General features: G+C 55.9%; 2 protein-coding genes across 5 annotated transcripts; one reads left to right on the top strand and one right to left on the bottom strand.

The window, feature by feature from the left end:
- The first annotated feature begins 1,734 nt into the window (after positions 1 to 1,734).
- Positions 1,735 to 17,296, top strand: Arhgap4 (Rho GTPase activating protein 4). Of its 3 annotated transcripts, XM_047536622.1 has the most exons (21): positions 1,736 to 1,885; positions 5,482 to 5,689; positions 5,769 to 5,931; positions 6,146 to 6,208; positions 6,518 to 6,715; positions 7,719 to 7,847; positions 7,948 to 8,169; positions 11,653 to 11,754; positions 11,923 to 12,114; positions 12,205 to 12,289; positions 12,514 to 12,541; positions 12,758 to 12,860; positions 13,784 to 13,844; positions 13,960 to 14,037; positions 14,125 to 14,259; positions 14,347 to 14,452; positions 14,544 to 14,777; positions 14,855 to 14,928; positions 15,012 to 15,195; positions 15,787 to 15,886; positions 16,813 to 17,296. In XM_047536622.1, exons 1-21 carry the CDS (start codon positions 1,819 to 1,821, stop codon positions 17,032 to 17,034), a joined length of 2,754 nt encoding a protein of 917 aa, XP_047392578.1. In that variant the 5' UTR covers positions 1,736 to 1,818; the 3' UTR covers positions 17,035 to 17,296. The 3 variants fall into 3 exon arrangements, with proteins under 3 accessions (XP_047392579.1, XP_047392578.1, XP_047392580.1); XM_047536623.1 differs by lacking the exon at positions 6,146 to 6,208 and having other exon boundaries at positions 1,735 to 1,885; XM_047536624.1 differs by lacking the exons at positions 1,736 to 1,885; positions 5,769 to 5,931; positions 6,146 to 6,208 and having other exon boundaries at positions 5,579 to 5,689.
- Positions 17,297 to 17,535: 239 nt separating this feature from the next.
- Positions 17,536 to 21,173, bottom strand: Avpr2 (arginine vasopressin receptor 2). 2 transcript variants are annotated; one of them, XM_047536626.1, is made up of 4 exons: positions 21,077 to 21,173; positions 19,491 to 19,689; positions 18,209 to 19,093; positions 17,536 to 18,052 (listed from the first exon to the last, which is right to left on the bottom strand). In XM_047536626.1, the coding sequence occupies exons 2-4, from the start codon at positions 19,513 to 19,515 to the stop codon at positions 17,847 to 17,849; spliced, it is 1,116 nt and encodes a 371-aa protein (XP_047392582.1). In that variant the 5' UTR covers positions 19,516 to 19,689; positions 21,077 to 21,173; the 3' UTR covers positions 17,536 to 17,846. The 2 variants fall into 2 exon arrangements, with proteins under 2 accessions (XP_047392582.1, XP_047392581.1); XM_047536625.1 differs by lacking the exon at positions 21,077 to 21,173 and adding an exon at positions 20,195 to 20,283.
- Between the last annotated feature and the right edge of the window lie 233 nt (positions 21,174 to 21,406).

Raw genomic sequence — 21,406 nt, 5'->3', positions numbered from 1 at the left:
TTGGGGACCAATCAGGGCCCAGAGGCATAGGAGGAAGGCAGGATGTGTTGGGTTAGCTAATGAGGGGAATGGGTGCCTGGTTCCCTTAGCATGAGGCAATGGTGGGGTGTGTGGGTCTCACCTAACACAGGAACAGGTTCCAGTGTGCATGTGCTTGCGTGTGTGTTGGGAAGGGATGCGAGCTTACCAGCTTTGCTCGAGGACTCCAGCTTTGGTACTTAAGAGACCAGCGACTGGAAGGTCCTGGGCCTACCAGAGTTTGATTAACTCCCATGTCTTCCTTCAAGGTCCTGTGAGCATGTGGCAAAATCTTAGAGAAAGGCTTTGGTACTTGGGGTGTATGTGTTGGGGGGCGCATAGCTGAGGGAATGTATTTTTTCCTTCTGGGAAAGAAGATTTATTGCTTAGAGCTGCAAGACAGGAAGTACCTGCATGGCCTCTCTTCCCCTCGGATCTGCAGGTCAAGGTTATATGTACCGATGTGTGCACTTCTTTCCCCAGTACTGGGAGTGAACCCAGGGCCTTGTGTATGTAGGCAAGCACTCTATCACTGAGCTACACCCCCACTCTTGGGGCAGGGTCTTGCTTGTGCAGACTGGGCTTGAACTTGCAGTCCTTCCTGCCTCAGTTTCCCCAATAGTTGAGATTACAGATGCACCATTGTAGCAGACCAATACGTGCATTTTTTTTTTTTTTTTTTTTGGTACTGGGGACTGAACCCAGGGGCACACGACCACTGAGTCACATCCCCAGCCCTATTTTATATTTTATTTAGAGACAGGGTCTTTCTGAATTGCTTAGCGCTTCATTGTTGCCGAGGCTGGTTTTGAACTCATGATTCTCCTGCCTCAGCCTCCTGAGCCACTGCACCTGACTAAATATGTGCATTTTGACATCCATGCACACACCTGGACCCCTTGCTCTAATGCCTGCAGGCTTCCTGTCTGGAGACAAGCAGTGCCTAACTGCTTTGCCTCTTGCCCATCGCCTGTACCCCAGGGATTTATCTCTTACCAAAGGAGACATTGTCTAGTCTTGCTTGTCACCACCTGCCACCTGTCTTCCCAATTTACCAGAGAAAACTGTTGCCACTATGGCACAGAGTTGGTACAGAGGGATGGAGGGAAACCCCATCATCCCTGGGAGGCCCCAGGGCTTGCCTTTAGGCTGGCTAAGACCTAGCTCTGGGGGGGGGGGTTGTCCCCCAAGCCCAGGACAGGACAGGTGCAAGCTGCAGGGGAAAGGAGGCAGGAGAGTGTCTTCCGGCAGCAGGAAGTGGTAACCACCTATGGGGAAATGAGGCTTGTTCCTCCCTCTGGGGTTGAGCAGAAGGGGAACCATAGTTGAACCCTGCTCCCTCCCCCAGCCTGGAGGGAAGGAAGGCCTAAGGCTGCGTGCAGAACTTCCCACTCCGGTTCTCCAAGCTCCTTAGGCCTCTCCCAGGGCTGGGATGTCCAGGGAGGGTGGGGCCCAGAGCAGCTATGGTGTACCGTCCACTGCTGTTGAGGGCCAGTGACGCCCAAAGACTGCCTCCTGAGGGCAGAGGAGATGGCAGGGGGTGTCAGCTGGCCTGGCACCTGGGAGCTGTCGCCCATACCCTGGCTGCTTGGCGCCGGGCGCGGGTTCCGAGGGAGGGAGGGGCCGGGGGGCACAGTCCGGCCGAGCGCCCCGCCCCGCCCCGCCCGCCGGGGACCGCTCAGGGGGCGGGGTTGGGCGGGGCTGGCGCGAGGTGCTGGCGGTGGCGCCCCAGGTCCCAGCGCCCGACCGCTCGCCGCCGCGTGGGAGCAGCGGGCTCGACGGCGCGGCCGCCCAGCCGCTATGGCGGCGCACGGGAAGCTGCGGCGGGAGCGGGGGCTGCAGGCCGACTACGAGGCGCAAGTGAAAGGTGAGAGGGGCCGAGACCCCCAGGTTGTGACGGATCCCGAAGCGTCCTCAGGAGAGGGGCGGAGGGAGCTCGAGCCCCAGCCTGCGTCGTGGGTCCCCTTCACCCCGAGCGCCCACCAGTCCCCTGCCTCTGGTCCGTCTGCCCGAATTGGGTCTCCCTGTGCCTCACCCAGGGAGCAGTGAAGACCCTGGTGGCCCGAGGGAGGGGACACTGGGAAGACGGCATCCCCGCTAGAGTGTAACGGGCCACCTTGACTTTGCTGAGGGGTGGGGCGGGTAAGGGCGTCTCGTGAGTCGCTTGGTTGGGTTGGTGGTCACCTCACCCTAACACCACTGCAGGTTCCGACACTTTTGCCTCCCTTTGGAGGTGGCGGCGGCTGCCTCTGGGTCAGGCCGGTGCAGTGAATCTTGGCTTGGGAGAGTCCACAGGGCTGTTTTACAAATGAAACCTCTCTGATAAACACCCTGTGCAAATCACATGCAAATCAGCTTTGCAAATGCTCAGCGCCAGCTTCTGTTAATTCGGGGCATGGTAACTCTTGGCAAGGAAAGAAGGCAGCTCGAAGAACCAGCAGTTCCCTGCTGCTTTTCAATGCCTGATCCTCATATCGCTCTCTGTCACTCCAGTTTACTTATTGTGGTAACAGCCCAGAGAGGTACGGTGACTTTCCATGGGGAACACAGCACAACAGCTCCCAAGAGGTAGATTGAATGACCCTTGAAGTGTCTTCCAACCTGATTGTGCTGGTTCCAATGTAATTATTCAATGCAAGCAATTGATACCAAAGTGAACCCTAGTCCTTCCACTCTGGGAGAGGCCGCCTGGTGTCCAGTGTCAGCTGGAGAAGATTTCTGAGTGGGTGAGCCTTCATCACCTCTCAGTAATCCTCAACCTACTTCCTCAAAATGTCATGAAATTCAAGGACTTTGAAAGCTCTTCAGTCAGTAAATAGGGTCATTTATTCACACTGAAAAAGTGAAGTTCTGAGCCAGACTTATTTAAGGTGTAACTTGTGTGCTGTGGGTCTCCAGTGTTTTGCACCTCTATTTCCCATCCTTTCCCTGGCAACAGACCTTTTGACCATGGTAGACAAACAGGGTCTCTGTCCTAACACCCTAAATCCTGAAAGGTCAGCATAACCGTGGATTGGGAGGCCATCTTTTCTTCTGCTTCTCTTGTCAGCAGAAGTGAGAGCGAATGCCTTGCTTACAGGAAGTGCTGGTGGGGCCCATGGCTCAGCTTTACAATTCAAACATATGGGGGATTCCGCATTCAGTCCCTTCTTTTGCCACATGTTTTGTATACATCTGTTTTGACTCAGGCACTAGGAGTATGTTGTTGTACAAGGAAGAACCAGCCCCTGCCGTCACATGGTTCATGGGTCCAGTGAGGGAGACAAATAGTAAACAACCCAATGCGCAATTAACTTCGAGTACAACTACCGCAAAAGGGGATGGGGTGTGGGCTGACCTCGCTTGCGGGGAGGTCAGCACAGGGTCCTCTGAGCTGCAAGCTGCACTCTGTGTGGGGGGGGTGCCGCTAGGCTCTTGTGGACTTCAAATGCAGTCGGCTTCCAATTTGCAGCTACTTGACGCCAGCCAGTGCGCATGTCGGCATCCTGATGGGGTGCGTTTCTCCAGTCAGTTTTTGCTGGTGGTAGCAAAGAATAAATGCAGTGCTGTGGTCGGCTGGTCCATTCAGCACTGTTGGTTGTGATAGGTCCCCAGGGAACATAGTCCTCCCAAAGGGCAGGACAGGTGCCAGAGGACAGGCAAGGCCAGCTGGGTCATCTAAAACCTTGCTTGGAATGAAATTAAATTCATTTTTATTCAAAAATGTCATCCTGATTAAATGAAAACTCTCCTGGTTGAAAATCATGGCATGTACACACATAGCGTGCATCAGCCACAGGAGGTTGACTGGGATGGTTAAGAACCTCCTGCCATCTCACATGGTATCATGTCGTGAGCTCTGGCCTGTTGTGCACTGGCTTCACTCTTGGGAAGTCCTCCCCATTCCAGGCTTCCATTTGCCCAGCTTGTCCCATTGGTGTAAAAAGAGTGCCCCTGCTCAGTATTTTCAGTGAAATAAACAGTCAGGGGTGTGGCCCCTAGGCCCATCCCCGAGCCAGGCCAGTGGGGGTGGTGTGCAGGACTGAGGGGTAGTGACACCTGCAGTTGATTCTGGGGTTCCTGGTGTCAGGGAGAGAGAGAGGTCAATCCCACCCAAACCTCAGGGCTGAGGACTGGTAGGGGACTTTCTGCAAGAGGAAATAGGAGGAGATAAGGATGCCTGGGCAGGCAAAGCCCACCAAGGCTGCTTGCTCCACAGGCCCTGGAAAGTCACTAGCAGAACAGAAATCTGCCTGTACTGAGCTGTTCAGAGTGGAATCCTCCCCAACAGCCCCTTGAGTCCTGCCATCTCTGACCTGGACTAGTACAGTATTTGCCACCTGGGCTCCACATGGCAGCCAGAGAGGGCCCTGAAGATGAAGCTCCCCTCTCCCTCAGGTCCAGCTGGAAATCCTCCCTGGACCTTGGGCTCTGGGCATCTGCCCTACCCACTTGTCAGACTCATTCTCTGATCTTGCCTTGTGCACCTGTTGTTCCTGGACATTCTTGTATGTCTGTCCTTTTGCTCTCTGTTCTCCCACTCGAATCCTAGCTTCAGGAGGGCAGGCACTGACTCGGCTGTCCTCACCACTCTATCTAGGATGTGTCTGCCACACACTGGATAGGACGTTGCATTGTGCTGAGTGAAGAGATGAATTAGTGTTGTGCCCCGGCGAACATGGACAGAGACTAGTGTGTGGCAGCCTGCTTGCCGGAAGCCACGACTGTGTCTTTTTGCTCAGGACCCCTACCGTCTACCTGTCCATTTAATGGGGCAGAACTGTAGCCAGCGAGTTGCTTAAGCTTTCTGTCTGTGTGTGGGGGAAGCAGTGTTGCCCAATGGAACTAGCGATAAGCTGTCGAGAGGCTGGCAGTGTGGGGCCCCGGGTGTGGTTCTCCTCTGTTCTGGGGAAGCCCTGAGGTGGGTGATCAGAAGTGGGAACTGCCCCTCTGTCCCTTTACTTATCAGCCCAGATCAGCTCACCCTTCGCCATGAGACTGCCCTTTTCCCTGGGGCTTGAGGACAGGGCTCCCTGGCCACTGAGGCCACGAGTTCACTAGAGGCTTGCCAGAGTGCCACAGAGGTCTGAGCAGTCAGCCTGGTGTGTGTGTGTGTATCTGTTCAGAAGAAGCTGCAGCGCCAGAATCCTGGGGGCTGAGGGGAAGGAAGTGGCAGGGAGAACCTCTGGGGACTTTCCAGCAACCAAAGAAGGATAAGAAGCCAAACTGAAAGGCGCCTGGCTGGAGATGGGGCAGGATGGGGCTGAGTGGCCCTGTGTTCTGCCCGCCGTAGATGGTTCCAACCTTCCCACCCTTGGGCATGTGCACCACTCTCCCCTCTGGCTGGGATGCGCCTGTGGGGCTGCCTCTTCCCTGTACTTGGCTTTAGTCTTAGCCTAGGCCAGGCATGCAGGAGCCCTCTGGGCAGATGGGGTGACCATACCTGCTGACCAGGTCTGAACCGTAGCCCCTCTGGTCCTGCAGAGATGCGCTGGCAGCTGAGTGAGCAGCTGCGCTGCCTGGAGCTGCAGGGCGAGCTGCGGAGGGAGCTGCTGCAGGAGCTGGCTGAGTTCATGCGGCGGCGAGCTGAGGTGGAGCTGGAGTACTCCCGGGGCCTGGACAAGCTGGCCGAGCGCTTTGCCAGCCGCGGAGGTCGCCTGGGGGGCAGCAGCCGGGAGCAGCAAAGCTTCCGGTAGGTGCTGCACTAGAAGAGATGCCACAGCGGGGCCCGGGGACCAGGCACCCTGGTCTGAGTGCCCCTGTGCCCCCAGGAAGGAGCCATCCCTCCTGTCCCCCTTGCATTGCTGGGCTGTGTTGCTGCAGCAAACGCGGCAGCAGAGCCGGGACAGCGCGGCCCTCAGTGAGGTGCTGGCCGGGCCTCTGGCCCAGCGCCTGAGTCACATCGCAGAGGACGTGGGGCGCATTGTCAGGAAGGTAGGGTTCATGCATGGGCCATGTGAAGTGTAGGGGGCCCTCAGGATCTAGCAGGGGCAGCCTGTGGGGTCTTGATCCAGAGGCACTGTGGCTGAAAGCACAGGAGGCCCAGGGGTCATTGGGCAGAGGGGACCTGTGTGGCTCAAGCTGAGGCAGGGTGGTTCATCTGGGACTGTGGTGGGTACTGTGGTCACACTGCCCCCTCCACCTCTAGAGTAAGGACCTGGTGCAACAGCTGCAGGATGAGCTCCTGGAAGTGGTCTCAGAGCTCCAGACGGTAAAGGACAGGGCAGGGGCAGGGCCACAGCAGTGGCCCAGGGAGACATCAGTCAGAGGCGAGAACACCCCCAAGCTATCACATCTCCCCATATCAGGCTAAAGGAAAGCAGGGTGCCCAGGGGAGACCTGGTTTTGGGGGACCGTGGGCAAGGCCCCTTCTCAGCTCTGGGGACAGGGTAGTTAGACTAAGTGCTCATGTGGAATTGCCCAGATCCCTGGTCCAAGTCCCAGGTGGGCTGGGATGGGGGAGGAGCTGGCTGTGGCCATGACCTTCAGCAGGGCTGCCTTGCCTGGGGCCTCCCTGCAGGCCAAGAAGACATACCAGGTGTACCATGTGGACAGCATGAATGCAGAGGCGAAGCTCCGGGAAGCTGAGCGGCAAGAGGAGAAGCGGGCAGGTCGGAGTGCCCCTGTGGCCACTGCTGCCACCGCCACCACCACCACTGCTGAGACAGGGCCCCTCCGCAAGAGCTCCCTCAAGAAGGGGGGGAAGCTGGTGGAGAAGGTGGGCCTGGAGGGCTCCTGGCCTTCATCCCTGCAAGCCTTTGGCTCTTCCTGGGGTCTGCTGGGTGGAGGGGGAGCTGTAGGCCTCCAGTGAGGCTCTTGCCTCCTGTAAAGGAAGGATTCTGGCTCTGAAGGGTTCCCCAAACTAGGGATCACATACAGAATGCTCCATGAGCCTGAGAGACAGAGAGGGAAGGACAGTCAAACAGTCACAGGGCCCAGGACAGCCCAGTGCAGTCCCCCATGCTTCAAGCTGCCCCCCCCACATCCCCACCAGAGTACAGAGAGCTTTGGTGTTGCCAAGTCTGGGGGTCTCTCCTCCCAGCCATCCTGTGAGGTGTCAGAGAGCAAGAAGACTCAGGATAAGTGATCAAGTGACACGTAAGAAAGGACATTTGAGGTGATCCCAAAGAGAATGGAGAGGGTGTGAAATGCCAGGAGGGAACCCCCACGATGGCTGGGGCTGAGTGTGCCGATCCAGTCCCTTCTACCCAGCATGTGCCTTCTCCTCTTTTCAGTCCCCCTGTTGGGTCCAAGTGGAGTTTCTTGTGCATCCTCCAGGTCCTCCTGCCCTGGCTCCCACCTCCATTGTGGGGTGTGTGCATTTGGGCCTTTTATTTATCAGGTATCTGGTGTGTTGTCCTCCCCCTTGGCTGTGAGGAATGACAATGAAGCAGGTTGGGGCCTGGACTAAGGCGACAGGCAGATTTGCAGAGGGCAGGAAAGAGAGTGGGATGGACTAGAAATAGCTGGAAAGAGCTGGGAAGTCAAGTCAGGCTCGGCTGGGCACCCCATGGTTGGTGAGCCCACACACTGAGCCCTGAGGGTTAAGGTGTGACAAGGTGAGGAGGGAAAGACAACGGGAACTTGCTAAGGGACTTGCCCATGGGACATGGTGTGCTTGTCCACAATGGAAGGGAAGGGAAGGGGGGCTATATGGAAGGCTGGAGATGGGGGTGGGCTGGGGAGTGGGTCACCCCCATGTGCCCCATTGTCTTGAGCAGCGTCAGGCCAAGTTCTTGGAGCACAGACTCAAGTGCACTAAGGCGCGCAATGAATACCTGCTCAGCTTGGCCAGCGTCAACGCTGCCGTCAGCAACTACTACTTGCATGATGTCTTGGACCTCATGGATGTGAGTCTTGGGCAGGTGTTTGGGTGAGAGGAGCCCCACAAACTGGGGCTCAGGGACCATGGCTCTGGGCTCACCTGAGCGTCTGCTTGCTTCTCCACAGTGCTGTGACACAGGCTTCCACTTGGCCCTGGGGCAGGTGCTCCGGAGCTACACAACCGCAGAGAGCCGCACCCAAGCCTCCCAGATGCAGGGTCTGGGCAGCCTGGAGGAGGCTCTAGAGGCCCTGGATCCTCCAGGAGACAAGGCCAAGGTGCTCGAGGTGCATGCAACTGCTTTCTGTCCCCCGCTGCGTTTTGACTACCAGCCGCACGAAGGTGATGAGGTGAGGTTCACATGACACTGTCATTAATGCCCCAAATATGGGTACAAAGGGCTTCACATTCTCTGGTCTTCATTTTAGCTAAGGCCAGTTGTAGGATTTTCAGGATTTGCACTTGGCTAAAGAATGGAAGCTCACTAACCAGCTGGTCTTGATGGCTCAGCTCCTTGTTCCCTGGCCTCAGGGCACATGCAACAGCTTACTCCAAACATCCACAAACCCAATGCACACCCCATGGGCCAAGGCGTGTTAATGTTGCCACCAGGTGCTAGGTAGCTTTCCATGTACTGTATGTGGAAAATTTTCCATAAAATTTTTTGGGAATACCAGTGATTAAACCCAGGGGTGCTTAACCACTGAGCCACATGTCCAACCCTTTTGATCTTGAAACAGGGTCTAAGTTGCTGAGGCTGGCTTTGAACTTGTGATCCTCCTTTCTCAGCATCCCAAGTTGCTAGGATTACAGGTGTGCACCACCCATGCCCAACTTAAAAAATTTTTAAAAATATTTTCATAATACCAATTTGAGAGGAAATAAACATACAGCAGTAATTTATAATAAGGCTTCTTTGTACTTGTCCCATGAGCTGTTAGGATAGTCCCTTCCCCTTGATGTAAAATTCATGATGCTCTGCCTTGGGGATCCTTTTCCCCTTCTGGTGCTGTCTATCTGCAAAGTAGTGCCTTGAGGGTTGGGGCTTCTAGGATTCCTTTGAAAAGGTCCTCCCCTCAATTTTCTTTTTTTTTGAATCCTTGTTATTGGATATTGGACTTACAGGTTGGGTCTCTAATCTCATCCTCCTTCCCATTTCTCATCTCTATGCCTTTATTTTTTTTTCTTTCTTTCTTTTCTGTGGTGCTAGGAATTAGAACCCAGGGCCTGGTGCATGTGAGGCAAGCACTCTACCAACTGAGCTAGATCCACAGCCCACTATGCCTTTATTTTTATGGTGCTGGGGATGGAAACCAGGGCCTTGCACATGCTAGGCAAGTGCTCTACCACCGAGCTACACTCCAGCTCTTTTTATTTTTTATCTTGAGACAGGGTCTCTGTAAGTTATCCAGGCTGGCCTGCTTCAGCCTCCCAAGTTGTTGTGATTGCAGGTATGAGCCATCACTCTGGGCTGAAATCCTTTAATTCTTTCTTTCTTTCTTTCTTCCTTTCTTTTATTTATTTATTTATTTATTTATTTATTTATTTATTTATTTATTTGCGGTGCTGAGGATTGAACGCAGGGGCTCATGCTTGTAAGGCAAGCCTCTACCAACTGAGCTATATCCCCAGCCATCTTTTATTTTTATTTATTTATTTTAAAATATTTTTAGTTGTGGATGAACACAATATCTTTATTTTATTTATTCATTTATTTTTATGTGGTGCTAGGCAAGCACTCACCACTGAACCACAACTCCAGCCCGGCTCATCTCTTTTGTTGGGGAGATTCCCAAATAAAGATTGGGTATCTGTGAGTTTTTCTTCCTGAACTGACCAGTTCCCCAAGCAGGAGATTTTCTGGCTGCTGTGCTCTGGGGACCTCACTTGAAGGCACCTAGATGGAGCTCCATGACCCAGACCCAGCCAAAGCCCACCAGGAACACCCCTGTAGTGGCCCACTTTGCGGTTTTTACTTCTTGCTGTGAGGAGACTACCGCGTGGAGAACCTGGGGGCACGCATCTCAGGGAGGTGTAGGCTGGGGCATGCATTAGGGGACTTGGGAAGCCTGTACATTGCGTGCTGTCAAAGAACAGGGCTAACTCCATGGTCTGGCATCTTGATAAATCTTATCAGCAAGGAGACAGTGAAGGGAGGCCACGGCTGCCATTGTGAGGAAGCAGCAGTCTCATGTTGGCAAGCACTGAGGGAGATGGACCAAGTGGCATGGACCAAGTCTTTGCTTTTGTCTTCGCCACATGGAATTCCAGGGCAGGCTTGTTTCTGTCTTCACTATGTCACCAGGGTGCAGTTTCATCCCTCCTTGTCAGCTGTGACTACTGTCCCTGAGTCCAGAGAGGAAATATCTAGTTTCTGCTAATGGTATGCATTTGGGGAAGGAGCCGATGTCAATGTTTCCTGTGGTTGCTGGGTGTGGTGGTGCATGCCTGCACTCCCAGAAACTCAGGAGGCTGAGGCAGGAGGATCACAAATTTGAGGCCAGCCTGAGCAACTTGGTGAGACCGTATCTCAAAAAAAACTGGGTACCTGAACACAGGTCAGTAGCATTGAGTACTTCCACAGTGTTGCATAACCATCACCACCTTCCACCTCCAGACCTGCTCATCTTCCCACAATGAAACCCTGGCGCCATTAAACACCAAATCCCCATTCCCCTCTCTGCCAGACTTTTCTGGATACTTACATGTTTATTATATGTGTTTCTAACGGTGGCCCCAGGGCCTCGTGTGTGCTAAGCATGTGCTCTACTTCCCTTTTAGGGAATTCCTCACTTCCTAAAACTTTCTCCTCCTATCCCCCCACATGCCCAGGAGACAGACTGCTCTTATGCTGTCCAATTAGAGTGATTTTTCTGTCCTCTCTTTTTCCCAGGAGAGGTCTGGCTGGGCCTTCTTCTGTCTCAGGGCCCAGCCCTCCTCACCATCCTTAGTTTTAAATCAGCAATTAATTGAAGTATAACATATATACAATTAAGCCATGTAAAGTGTATCTTCCCAGACTCTGCAGCCATCTTCATTATCTAATTCTACAACCATTTCATCACCCAAATAGAAATCTTACCTGTACAGTTGCTCCCCACCTATGCCCTGCCCCCAGTGCCCACTCCATGGGCTTCCTATCTCTCGCGATTTGCCTGAGCAGACATTTTAGGTAAATACATTTCTGTGATATGTGGCCCTTTGTGTCTGACTTGTTTCACTCAGATAATGTTCTCTAGGTCTTTCCTTGTGGTAGCAGAGATAAATACTTTATTCTTTTTTGTTGTTGTTGTTTTTTTGGTACTAGGGATTGGCCCCAGGGGTGCTTAACCACTGAGTCACCACCCCCAGCCTTTTTTTGTACTTTATTTACAGACAGGATCTTGCTAAGTTGCTTAGGACCTTGATAATTTGCTGAGACTGACTTTGAACTCCTGATCCTCCTGCCTCAGCCTCCCTAACCGCTAGGATTATAGTCATACACCACCACACCCAGCTTCATTCTTTATTGTGACTGAATGATATCCCATTTTTTTCATTTGCCAGTTGTTAGATGCTTGCATTGTTTCCAGCTTTGGACTAGCCTGAATAATGTTGCCGTGAACCTTTGTGGACAAGTCTTGGTGTGGATGGATGCATTCCTTTCTCTGGGGGAGAAACATTCTTCAGTTTAAGTGTCAAGGGCTGCTGGTCCTATAGTCAGCCACCAGGCAATAGAAATGTGCCTGGTTCCTTAGGCCCCAGAGATCCTGGTACCTGCTGCCTGTCCTTACTGCCACTATTGAGCTTTGTCCCCAGGTGCAGCCCTCAGTCTCTGGCACTACCCTCTGCAGGTGGCTGAGATCCGGGTTGAGATGGAACTGCGGGATGAGATTCTGCCCAGAGCCCAGAATATCCAGAGCCGCCTGGACCGACAGACCATTGAGACAGAAGAGGTATGAGTGGCTCAGGTGCCTCTAGAGCCCTCTTGTGGGGTCAGCTGCCCTGCCACCAACCTCCCAATTGACAATGGCCTTTATCTCTCCTTCCTGCTGACTTGGACTTCCTGTTCTGCAGCTCACCCTCCCTGACTTCTTACCGCCCTGGTGCTGTCCCCTCCTCAGGTGAACAAGACATTGAAGGCAACGCTGCAGGCTCTGCTGGAGGTGGTAGCAACAGATGATGGGGACATGCTCGATTCTTTCCAGGCCAGTCCTTCCACTGAGTCCCTCAAGTCCACCAGCTCAGACCCAGGCACCCGGCAGGCAGGCCGGAGGCGGGGACAGCAACAGGAGACAGAGACCTTCTATATCACGGTGGGCTGGGTGGGCAGGGAAGAGGCATGCAGGGTTGGGCGCAGTCATGGAGCCAGTTCTTAAACTCTGAGCTCTTCTTGGGGTTTCCAGAAGCTGCAGGAGTATCTGAGTGGACGGAGCATCCTTGCCAAGCTTCAGGCCAAGCATGAGAAGCTGCAGGAGGCCTTGCAACGAGGTGGGCTCTGGTGCAGGCCCTACCCCTTCTTTCCTGCTCTCCTCTGTCCTGTCGGACTCCCATCCAGCCTATGTTCCTTCCCAGAGGAACTAGCCCAGCAAGGGTCCTGGCCTCTCTCCTACCCCTGGCCTTTGAGCACTCAGTCTCAGGCTGTGGCTCCTTTCTCTGGGGTTCCTTCAAGAGTTCCTGGCCTGAGATGCAGACCAGCATTTTCTTCTCCTCAGGTGACAAGGAGGAGCGGGAGATGTCTTGGTGAGTCCTTCATGAGATGCTGGCTTCTTCTGAGGTTCCCCATCACCTCTCTCCTTGGGATCTAGCTCTGTCACTCAGTCCCCTGTGGCCTCAATGTCCCCGTGTGCCCAGTGGTTTAGGGGAATAAATTGGGAGTTTCAGGGCCTTACTGGGCTGGACCAGGGCATCCTATTCTCCATGCCTGATCCCCTCAGAGTCAACTCCCATTCACCACAGGACCCAGTACACACAGAGAAAACTCCAGAAGAGCCGCCATCCCCGCCCCAGCTCCCAGTATAACCAGAAACTCTTTGGAGGAGACATGGAGAAGTTTATCCAGGTGCTTGCTTTGCCCCATACTCCAACTGATTGCAGGTAGCCCTGTCGGTCTTTTTTCAACCCTGGATCATCTTTGTGGCCAAGCAGCAGCTTGATCCCTGCATCCCTCATTCCTGACCTTCCCAGGTGGAGGTCAATTGTCCCTTCCTGGGTGGGCCTTTTCTAGGCCTCTACTGCTTGATGTGAATGTCCTCAACAGTCACAGGAATACAGAAACCTGGGGCAGCAGCATTTTTCAGGGGGAGATGTTGCAAGAGCCCCCTACCTGTGACTGGGACCAGTGCAGGATGCCCAAAGGTCCCATTGCTGGCTCCTTGGCTGTTGGGGTGCGACAATAGATATTGAAATAGGGGGAGCAAGAGAGATCCAAAAGAAGAAAGAGCTTGTGGGTACAGAGCATGCTGGGTATGGTGGGCAACTGGAATCCCAGTGAGTTGGGAGGCTCAGGCAAGAGGATAGCAAGTTTGAGGCCAGTCTGGGAAAGTCAGTGAGACCCTGCCTCAAAATTAAAAAAAGGACTGGGGCTGTAGCTCAGTGGTAGAGCATCTCTGGGTTCAATCCCCAGTACAAAATAATAATAATAAGAAGAAGAACAAAAAGAAAAACAAAAAACAAAGAAAGAGAAAGAACACTATCATTTGCAATGATGTGAGTATGTACACAGCATTCAAAAGAATCAGACTATTTAAATGAACCTGTTTGAGTTGTGCAGTGTTACTTGATTCAAGGTCAACGTCCAGCTTTTGATTGCATTTTGACATTCCAGCAACAAACAATTTGCAAATAAAATGCAAAGCACTACCTAAAATAGCATTAGAAATATCAGACACTTAGGAGTGACTGTAGCAAATTCAACAGTAAGACACTAAGAGAAAGGTGGAATGCCAAGGTGGGTCTTGCGTGTAATACCCTCTCCGTCCCCAGAGCTCGGGTCAGCCTGTTCCCCTGGTGGTGGAGAGCTGTATCCGCTTCATTAACCTCAACGGTAAGCACACCCCAGCCCCTCCTGTGGCCTGGTGCCCGGCACCTGGAACCTCACACAGGGTGACAGTCCTGAAGCTGGGAGGGGACTCTGCCCACCAGCTCCTTGTCCTCCACAGGCTTGCAGCATGAAGGCATCTTCCGAGTGTCAGGTGCCCAGCCCCGGATCTCAGAGATCCGTGATGCCTTCGAGAGAGGTGCGAACGGGAAGGCCAGGGTGGCAGTGGGGTCTCAGCAGGTGCAGCTGACCTTCTCATGGTGCTATGTCTCCTGTCCCACCTTAGGAGAGGACCCTCTGGTAGAAGGCTGCACTGCCCATGACCTGGACTCAGTGGCTGGGGTGCTGAAGCTCTACTTCCGGAGCCTGGAGCCCCCACTCTTCCCCCCAGACCTGTTCAGTGAGCTGCTGGCTTCTGCAGGTGAGGCCAGGGTCTGAGGGTGACCAGATGGGAGGGCCACCTGCTTGTGGCTGTGGCCCCACTCACTCAACTCTCTCTTGGCCACAGAGCTGGAGGCTGTGGCTGAGCGGGTAGAGCCTGTGAGCCGCCTGTTGGCCCGGCTGCCTGGCCCGGTGCTGGTGGTCCTACGCTACCTTTTCACCTTCCTCAACCAGTGAGTGCCTCTGGGGAGCAAACTGGGAATGGGGGGTGGGGGGGACACCAACATGGGAGCTCTCTGCCTATGAGCCGCATGTTCCCCCCAGCCTGGCCCAGTACAGCGATGAGAATATGATGGACCCCTACAACCTGGCTGTGTGCTTTGGGCCAACACTGCTGCCCGTGCCTGCTGGACAGGACCCAGTGGCCTTGCAGAGCCGGGTGAACCAGCTGGTGCAGACACTCATCCTGCAGCCGGCCCAGGTTTTCCCAACCCTGGCCACACTGCCAGGCCCCGCCTATGAGAAGTGCATGGCTCCACCTTCGGCCAGCTGCCTGGGGTATGCTCTTGGGGCTGCCTGGGGGGTCCAGTGGAGGACAGCCCCCGTCACCTGCCTTGCTCTGCTCTGAACCTCAGGGATGCCCAACTGGAGATCCTCGTGGGGGAGAACGAGCCAGAGCTGGAAGCTGGGACCTCAGCTCAAGACAATGGTGAGTGGACAGGCTGGAGTCCCCACCCTGTGCCCACTCTAGGGGCCCACTCCATTCCCACTCAGACCCTCTCTTGTTCGCAGACCTGGAGGGTGTTGTGGAGGCCGTGGCCTGCTTTGCCTACACAGGCCGCACGGCCCAGGAGCTGACGTTCCAGCGAGGGGATGTTCTGCGACTGCATGCGCGGGCCTCAAGTGACTGGTGGCGGGGCGAGCATGCTGGTGTGCGGGGACTCATTCCCCACAAGTATATCATGCTGCCTGAGGGGTGAGTGAGCTGAGGCCCTCGTGGGGGTTGTTCGAGGTTGTCTTCTTAGCCTGGCCTGAACTGGAGGTATCTACATTTCTCCACCCAGCTCTCTCGAGAAGTAGGCACTGTCACCGGAGGTGCTCACGCTGCACTTGTTCAAACCCGCATTGCTGCCCCTTCTCTGCTCTGAGCCAAATTTTGTAAATATGGACTGGGCTCAAGAATGAACATTTGTGACCACTTTTGGCTGGGACCCCAGGTGGGAAGGAGCACTCAGACAGGTCCATCTCTTTCCTGCCCATGTCTGAGAAGCAGGTGGTGGGCCCAGGGCCTCCTGGCCTTGGAGTGTACCCATCCCTTCTGAGGGTCCTGCCTGCCCCAGGCAGCAGACATAGTGGCCAGAGGCTGCCCTCACCATGCCAGGCCAGGGTCACTAGGGAGGGCAGAATAAAGCCAGACTGGCTTTGACAGGGAGAGGCTCTAGAGGAACTTGGGAAACACTGGGACCCACCCCTTTCCTTGGCCATGCCCACGATGGGAGGAGCCACTGCCACCTTGGCTTGGGGACTTCCCAGGCCCTCCATCAGGTTCATTCTCTTTGTCCTATAGGTCAGAGGTAGGCACCCCACCTGAGGCTGTAGACCCCTCTGGATACAGACGACACTGCTTGGTCCCAACCTCCCCAGAGCAACATGTGGATGTGGATAAGGTGAGAGCTATGTGGCAGGTGGGGCAGCCTCTCTCCCACAGGGCCACTGCCTCCCCCTAGGAACCCTCCTGAAGTGAGGTTCGTCTCTGCTTTCCTTGGCCTTGGTTCAGGCTTACCCACCACCAGACAAGAGCCCAAGACAGAGTCCAGGAAGGGGCAGGAGGGCAAAGGGGCTGGGGATGGGAGTGGGAAGGACAGGGGCCCAGAGGCAGGGATGAGAGGGGCTCATTCTTGAGCAGAGATGCAGTAGGGACAAGCTATCAAAGCTGGCATCGGGGAGAGGCTCCTGGACAGGCTTCAAGGTGACAGGTAGTGACTTGGAAGGTGCTTAGCACACCGGGGAAGATGAAAGGAATAGATGGTGGGGCGGGCAGGGAGGGCAACTGGCCCTGGTTAGCAGCACAACCTGGGGAACACAGCCCTCTTCCATTGTTCTGAAGGATGTGCCTTGTGAGCATCTATAGGCAGAGAAGTCCTGGGGACAGTCATTGAGCCCAAGGAGGAGACAGTACAAGAATATGTAGGAATACCAGGAGCCTAAGACAGGCTGGGTGGATATGCAGGATAAGAAACCTGCTGGCAGGGACAGGGGTGGCTGGGGCAGAGCATGTGGGAAGTCCCAGGGAAGGACATTGAGCTGGGAGTTGCCAGCATGTTGGTGGCCCCAGAGGCCATGGACAGGGCCAGGAAGAGTAGGGGTGAGAAGATGAGGGGGCATGGGGCCAGACCAAGGAATCACTGTCCCCAGAGGAGGCTGTGACAGAAGACACTAAAAGTGGTAGAAGGGAAACCAGCAGGGAGTGGTAGAGGCTGGGAGGGGAGGGGCCCAGTGGCAGGGTGGGTGGAGATTAGGCAGAGGCCTGAGTGGGGGAGCCCCCACGAGGGAACCCTCACTGGATGCTCTCCCTGCCTTTCCTCCCTGCCAGGCTGTGGCGCAGAACATGGACTCCGTGTTTAAGGAGCTCTTGGGGAAGGCTGCTGCCCGCCAAGGCCTTGGGCCAGCAGCTACTGCCTCCACCAGCCCCGGGCCCCGAAGCCCAAAGCCTCTGGCCTGTAGCCGCCTGGGCAGAAACAAAGGCTTCTCCCGAGGGCCTGGGGCCCCAGCTTCGCCCTCTGCTTCCCATCCCCAGGGCCAGATTCAGCCCTGAAGCCACACTGAGATGCTCTGGTAGAGCCAGCACAGGCCCTGCCTTCCCAAGGTGGCTTCCAGCAAGTCCACCATTCTCCCTAGGTCCTTTGCTTCTTCTCATCCCTGGCTTAGGCCTCTTATGGAGGCAGCCAGGAAAATAGGCTGGGGGCAAGCACCTGTGCAGCTTTGGTGGGAGGGCTCGTCAGCGGCTGTGGGTGGCAGGTGTTGGCAGTCATTCATAAAGACCTGTGCGTTGATTCCCTGATGGAGCCAACTCTCTGTCTTGGGGGGCTGGGCAGGTTGGTACAGGGCCAGTCCCAGCACCTCCACTGGCAAGGAATAACTTCTGCTATAGGTCCCCTGGCAGGGGACTGTGTCTCCTGGACAGCTGTACCTGTGAAGGCTGGGTTGCTTGCATTGTGGGTGTCTGACCCATGCATGTTCCAGGGAGTCTTCGTATGTCTATGTTCCTCCCTCCACATCTGCCATTACCCTAATGCAAGGAGACCCCCTCACCATGTGGAAAATAACTGCAACTTTTATTACGGAAGGCTATAGAGAGGCTCAGACAGGAAAGTCCCCTGGTCCCACCCTGGTCCTTCCTCTTTGGTTCCCTGGGACCTCTGTCTTAGCTGGGGGGCACTTTCCAGGGCACAAGCCACCTGCCACCCCCAGGCCGTAGGGTCTTCTGCCCTCCTTAGTCTCTCCCTATGCCTGGAACAAGGAGCTAATGTAAGGGGCCCTCAGTGTATACAGTGAGGCCTAGAGGGGCCAACCCCAGAGGCAGCTGAGCTTCGTGGAGCTTTTGGAAGGAAGGTGCCCACCGGCTCCTCACGAGAAAGTCTCCTTAGCCAGGGAGGAGCTGGCAGTGGCACAGGACTCATCTTGGGGCCCTGGGCTGGGTGGGTCCTGTACCCGAGCACAGCAGAGCAAGCTGCGCAGCTCTGAGGAGACACTGCTGCTGAAGGAGGCGTAGATCCAGGGGTTGGTACAGCTGTTGAGGCTGGCCAGCAACATGAGCAGCACGAAAGGGGGCCCTGTGGAGGTGGAGTCCAGGCTGGAGCTCAGGTTTGGGAGGGGTGCAATCCTCTGTGCCCGCTAAGGCTAGCGTGCAGCCCGCTATCAGGTGTGTGGGGTAGAGGACCAAGCAAAGCAGCCCCCAGAGCCCCAGCCCCAGCCACAGCAACACCTACCTTCCAGAGGGGCCTCTGGGTCCCATGCTGCCCACAGCTGCACAAGGAAGAAGGGTGCCCAGCATAACACGTAGACGATCACAATCACCAGTGTCATTCTCACAGTCTTGGCCATGGCTGCTGACACCCGGGCTCCCTCTCTGGGACTGCCTGTCCGGTGCCCTCTGCGGCCACCCCCAGCCCTTTCTGATGGCCCTGGCACCAGACTGGCATGAATCTCCCGGAAGATGAGAACCTGGCAAGCAGCAATACCCAGGGCAGGTGCCACAAACACCATCAGGGCAATCCAGGTGACATAGGCACGAAGGCCCCAGGGCTCTGCAAAACGGGCCCAGCAGTCGAAGACCCCGCTGCCATCTCCCACATCACGCTGGGCAAAGATGAAGAGCTGGGGCAGGCTGAGAAGAAGTGAGAAGGCCCAGGCCACCAGTACTGGCCGGTTCCAGCGAGCCCCACCTCCATGGCGGTATGCCAGCATGGGGCGGCAGATGGCGCGGTGGCGGTCTAGCGTCATGGCCAGGATCATGTAGGAGGAAGCATACATGCCCACCATCTGCAGGTACTTGACAGCCCGACACAGGGCATCGGGCCCACGGAAGCGGTCGGTGGCATCCCAGGCCAGCTGGGGCAGCACTTGAAATAGAGCCACAGCTAGGTCCGCTAGGCACAAGTGACCAATGAAGACATGCATGGGTGCCCAGCGGCCCCGCCGGCCCCGCCGCACTAGGGCCCCCAGTACCAAGCCATTGCTCAAGGCCACAGCCACAAAGACTGTGGAAAGCAGGGCCAGTTCTGCCCGGGCTAGCAATGGGTCCCTGGTGTCCGGTGACTCCTCCTGGCTCTTGTTGCTTGGCGGGCTAAGTGGAGACAGGGGCCCAGGCACAGCTGGGCAAGGGTGGGAGGAGAGGGCCAAGTTAGAAAGGGTGCCATGTAGGGGTACCCACACCAAGCAAGTTCCCACCAGATGCCAGGGCTGATGACCTGGGCAGCTGGCACCCCGGACCTCCCCAACTGCCCACTTTTCGGCTCTCAGCAGAGGGGACTCCTCCAAGGAAGCCTTATCTGTGGGGAGTTGTACACATGTGGTCTGAGGGAAGGGCAGCCCCGGTCCAGGGAGCATGTACGCCCTGCCCTCCTCTCCCTGTCCTCTCCTGGGAAAGAGGCACTCTTCCCACCTGCCCCAGAGAGGAGGGCGAAGGAGCTGTGTAGGAAAAGGGACTTTTTGGTTTTATCAAACCCACCAAACTCACCCCTGTGGGGGTGTGCAGGGGCCCAGCCTTACCAGAGGTGGTGGACGCCAGCAGCATGGTGGGGCCACCACAGGTGTCCTACGCTTTTGGAGATGGGGCAACTCAGCCTCCACTTGAGGGGCCAGCCCTGCCTTCCAGGTTCACTGTACAGAAGTCCTTAGAGAGGTGCCAGGGGAGTCGAGCCTGTCAGTGTGTGGGTGCCCGGGATAGGGGTCTGGCCTGTGCTCGATCCTGGGCAGGGATATAAGAGAGAGGCAGTCAGCTGGGCACAGCAGCGCGTGTCTGTCATTCCAGTGACTTGGAAGGCTGAGGCAGGAGGACCATCAATTCCAGGCCAGCCTCAGGAACTTAGTGAGACCTTGACTCAAAATACTTGGAAAAAATGTTAAAAAGGCTGGGGACTGTGGGTGTAGCTCAGTAGTAGAGCACCACTGAGTTTAATCCCCAGTACCCACCTCCCCTAGTGAGGGACAGGGAGGGAGGGAGGGAGGGAGGGAGGGAGAGAGAGAGAGAGAGAGAGAGAGAGAGAGAGAGAGAGAGAGGTCAAGTCAGTCACACAGAACAGAGCGCAGGATACCCCCAGGGAGCCCATGAGACCCAGATTGGGCAGTGGGCATCCAACACAGATCAGAAATCCTCCTGCCCTGGCAGAGGCCTAGAGAGGTTACCATCTGAGGGCTAGGGACTAGGCAGGAGGGGCAGGTGTGCTGCCAGGTGCCCCTTTGCACACCCTTACCTGGCTGGGCTCCCGGGCTCCTGGGCAGCTGGGCAGCAGCGTGAAGGTGGCCCAGGCACTCAGATCTGCTCTCCATCGCCTGCCCCGCCCCGACCCAGCCTCTGGGAGTGACCTGCCCAGGAGAGAACTTCCTCCCCCTCTAACTCCCTCACATGCCTCCCCTGGCCTCCCGCCTCCCTCCTCCCGTCCACCAGGAAGTAAGTTCCTGGCCCCCACTTTCCCTTCCTGCCCTCAGGCTTCCCAGATCCATCCTCAGGGCTCCTCCCCCCACTCCCGATGGCCCTGAGTCCACCTCAGCCAGTCCCCTACTTGGCCTAGTGGCAACCTCCATCCATCCTGCCTTCCCTCACCCCACAGGGCCCCCCTCCTGGAACTTCTGTGGGAGATTGCCCAAGCAGCAGCCCTCACCTCCTCAGTGGGTAAACTGAGGTCGGAGATGGCAGGCCCCCACTCCCGCTAACCAAGCCAGCGCCTTCTGTTCCTCTTTGGGCCCAGTGAGGAAGGGGTGAAACCTTGGGAATTCACACTACACTCAGGGTACCCCCCAGGCACACACAGCCCCCTCCTTCTCAATTAGGGCTGGCTCAAGAGGAGGGACAGGAAAGGAGGGGGTGGGGTAGGGGCCAAGCCCAGGCTTAATGTGCCCCTGCAAGATCCAACTTCCTCCCCAGGGTCCTGTGTCAGCCAGGGACACCCCACCCACTTCCTGTACTACCTGCCCTAGAAGGAGGGGTCTTCTAATGGACCTCCATGTCCTTACTTGTTTCTCTTGCTTCCTCTCCCCTCTCTTACACACACGCGCTCACGTGTATGACATCCACACACCCACCAGGGTTTGACAGAGGCATACACGTGCATTCATATGCACATTCATGCACACACCATGGCCACTGCAGTTCCATGTGGAGGGGTCTGAGAGGGGACTTTCCATGCCGCATGTCAGCTTCTCCTCTCCTCAGGGCTTCCACTCTTTCCAGATGTCAGCCTAGCCCAGCCCAGCCCAGCCCTGGCCTGTCCACCCGCCAGAGCAGGCTCCTTTTTTCCTGTTTGTCCTCTCCACTGACCTGCAAAGCTGGAGACCAAAACCAGCCTCTCATGGCCCAGGCCCAGGCCCTGACTCAGGGACCTTGCCAACAGCCAAGACCTCCTCTTCCTGCCCTGTGAGTGTCACGGTGTTCAGTCCCTCCCAGCCCCAACTGGTAGAGGACATAT

The sequence above is a fragment of the Sciurus carolinensis genome, chromosome X (genome assembly GCF_902686445.1).
Source record: "Sciurus carolinensis chromosome X, mSciCar1.2, whole genome shotgun sequence".
Classification (NCBI taxonomy): Eukaryota; Metazoa; Chordata; class Mammalia; order Rodentia; family Sciuridae; genus Sciurus; species Sciurus carolinensis.
This window is presented reverse-complemented; position numbering and strand designations above follow the sequence as displayed.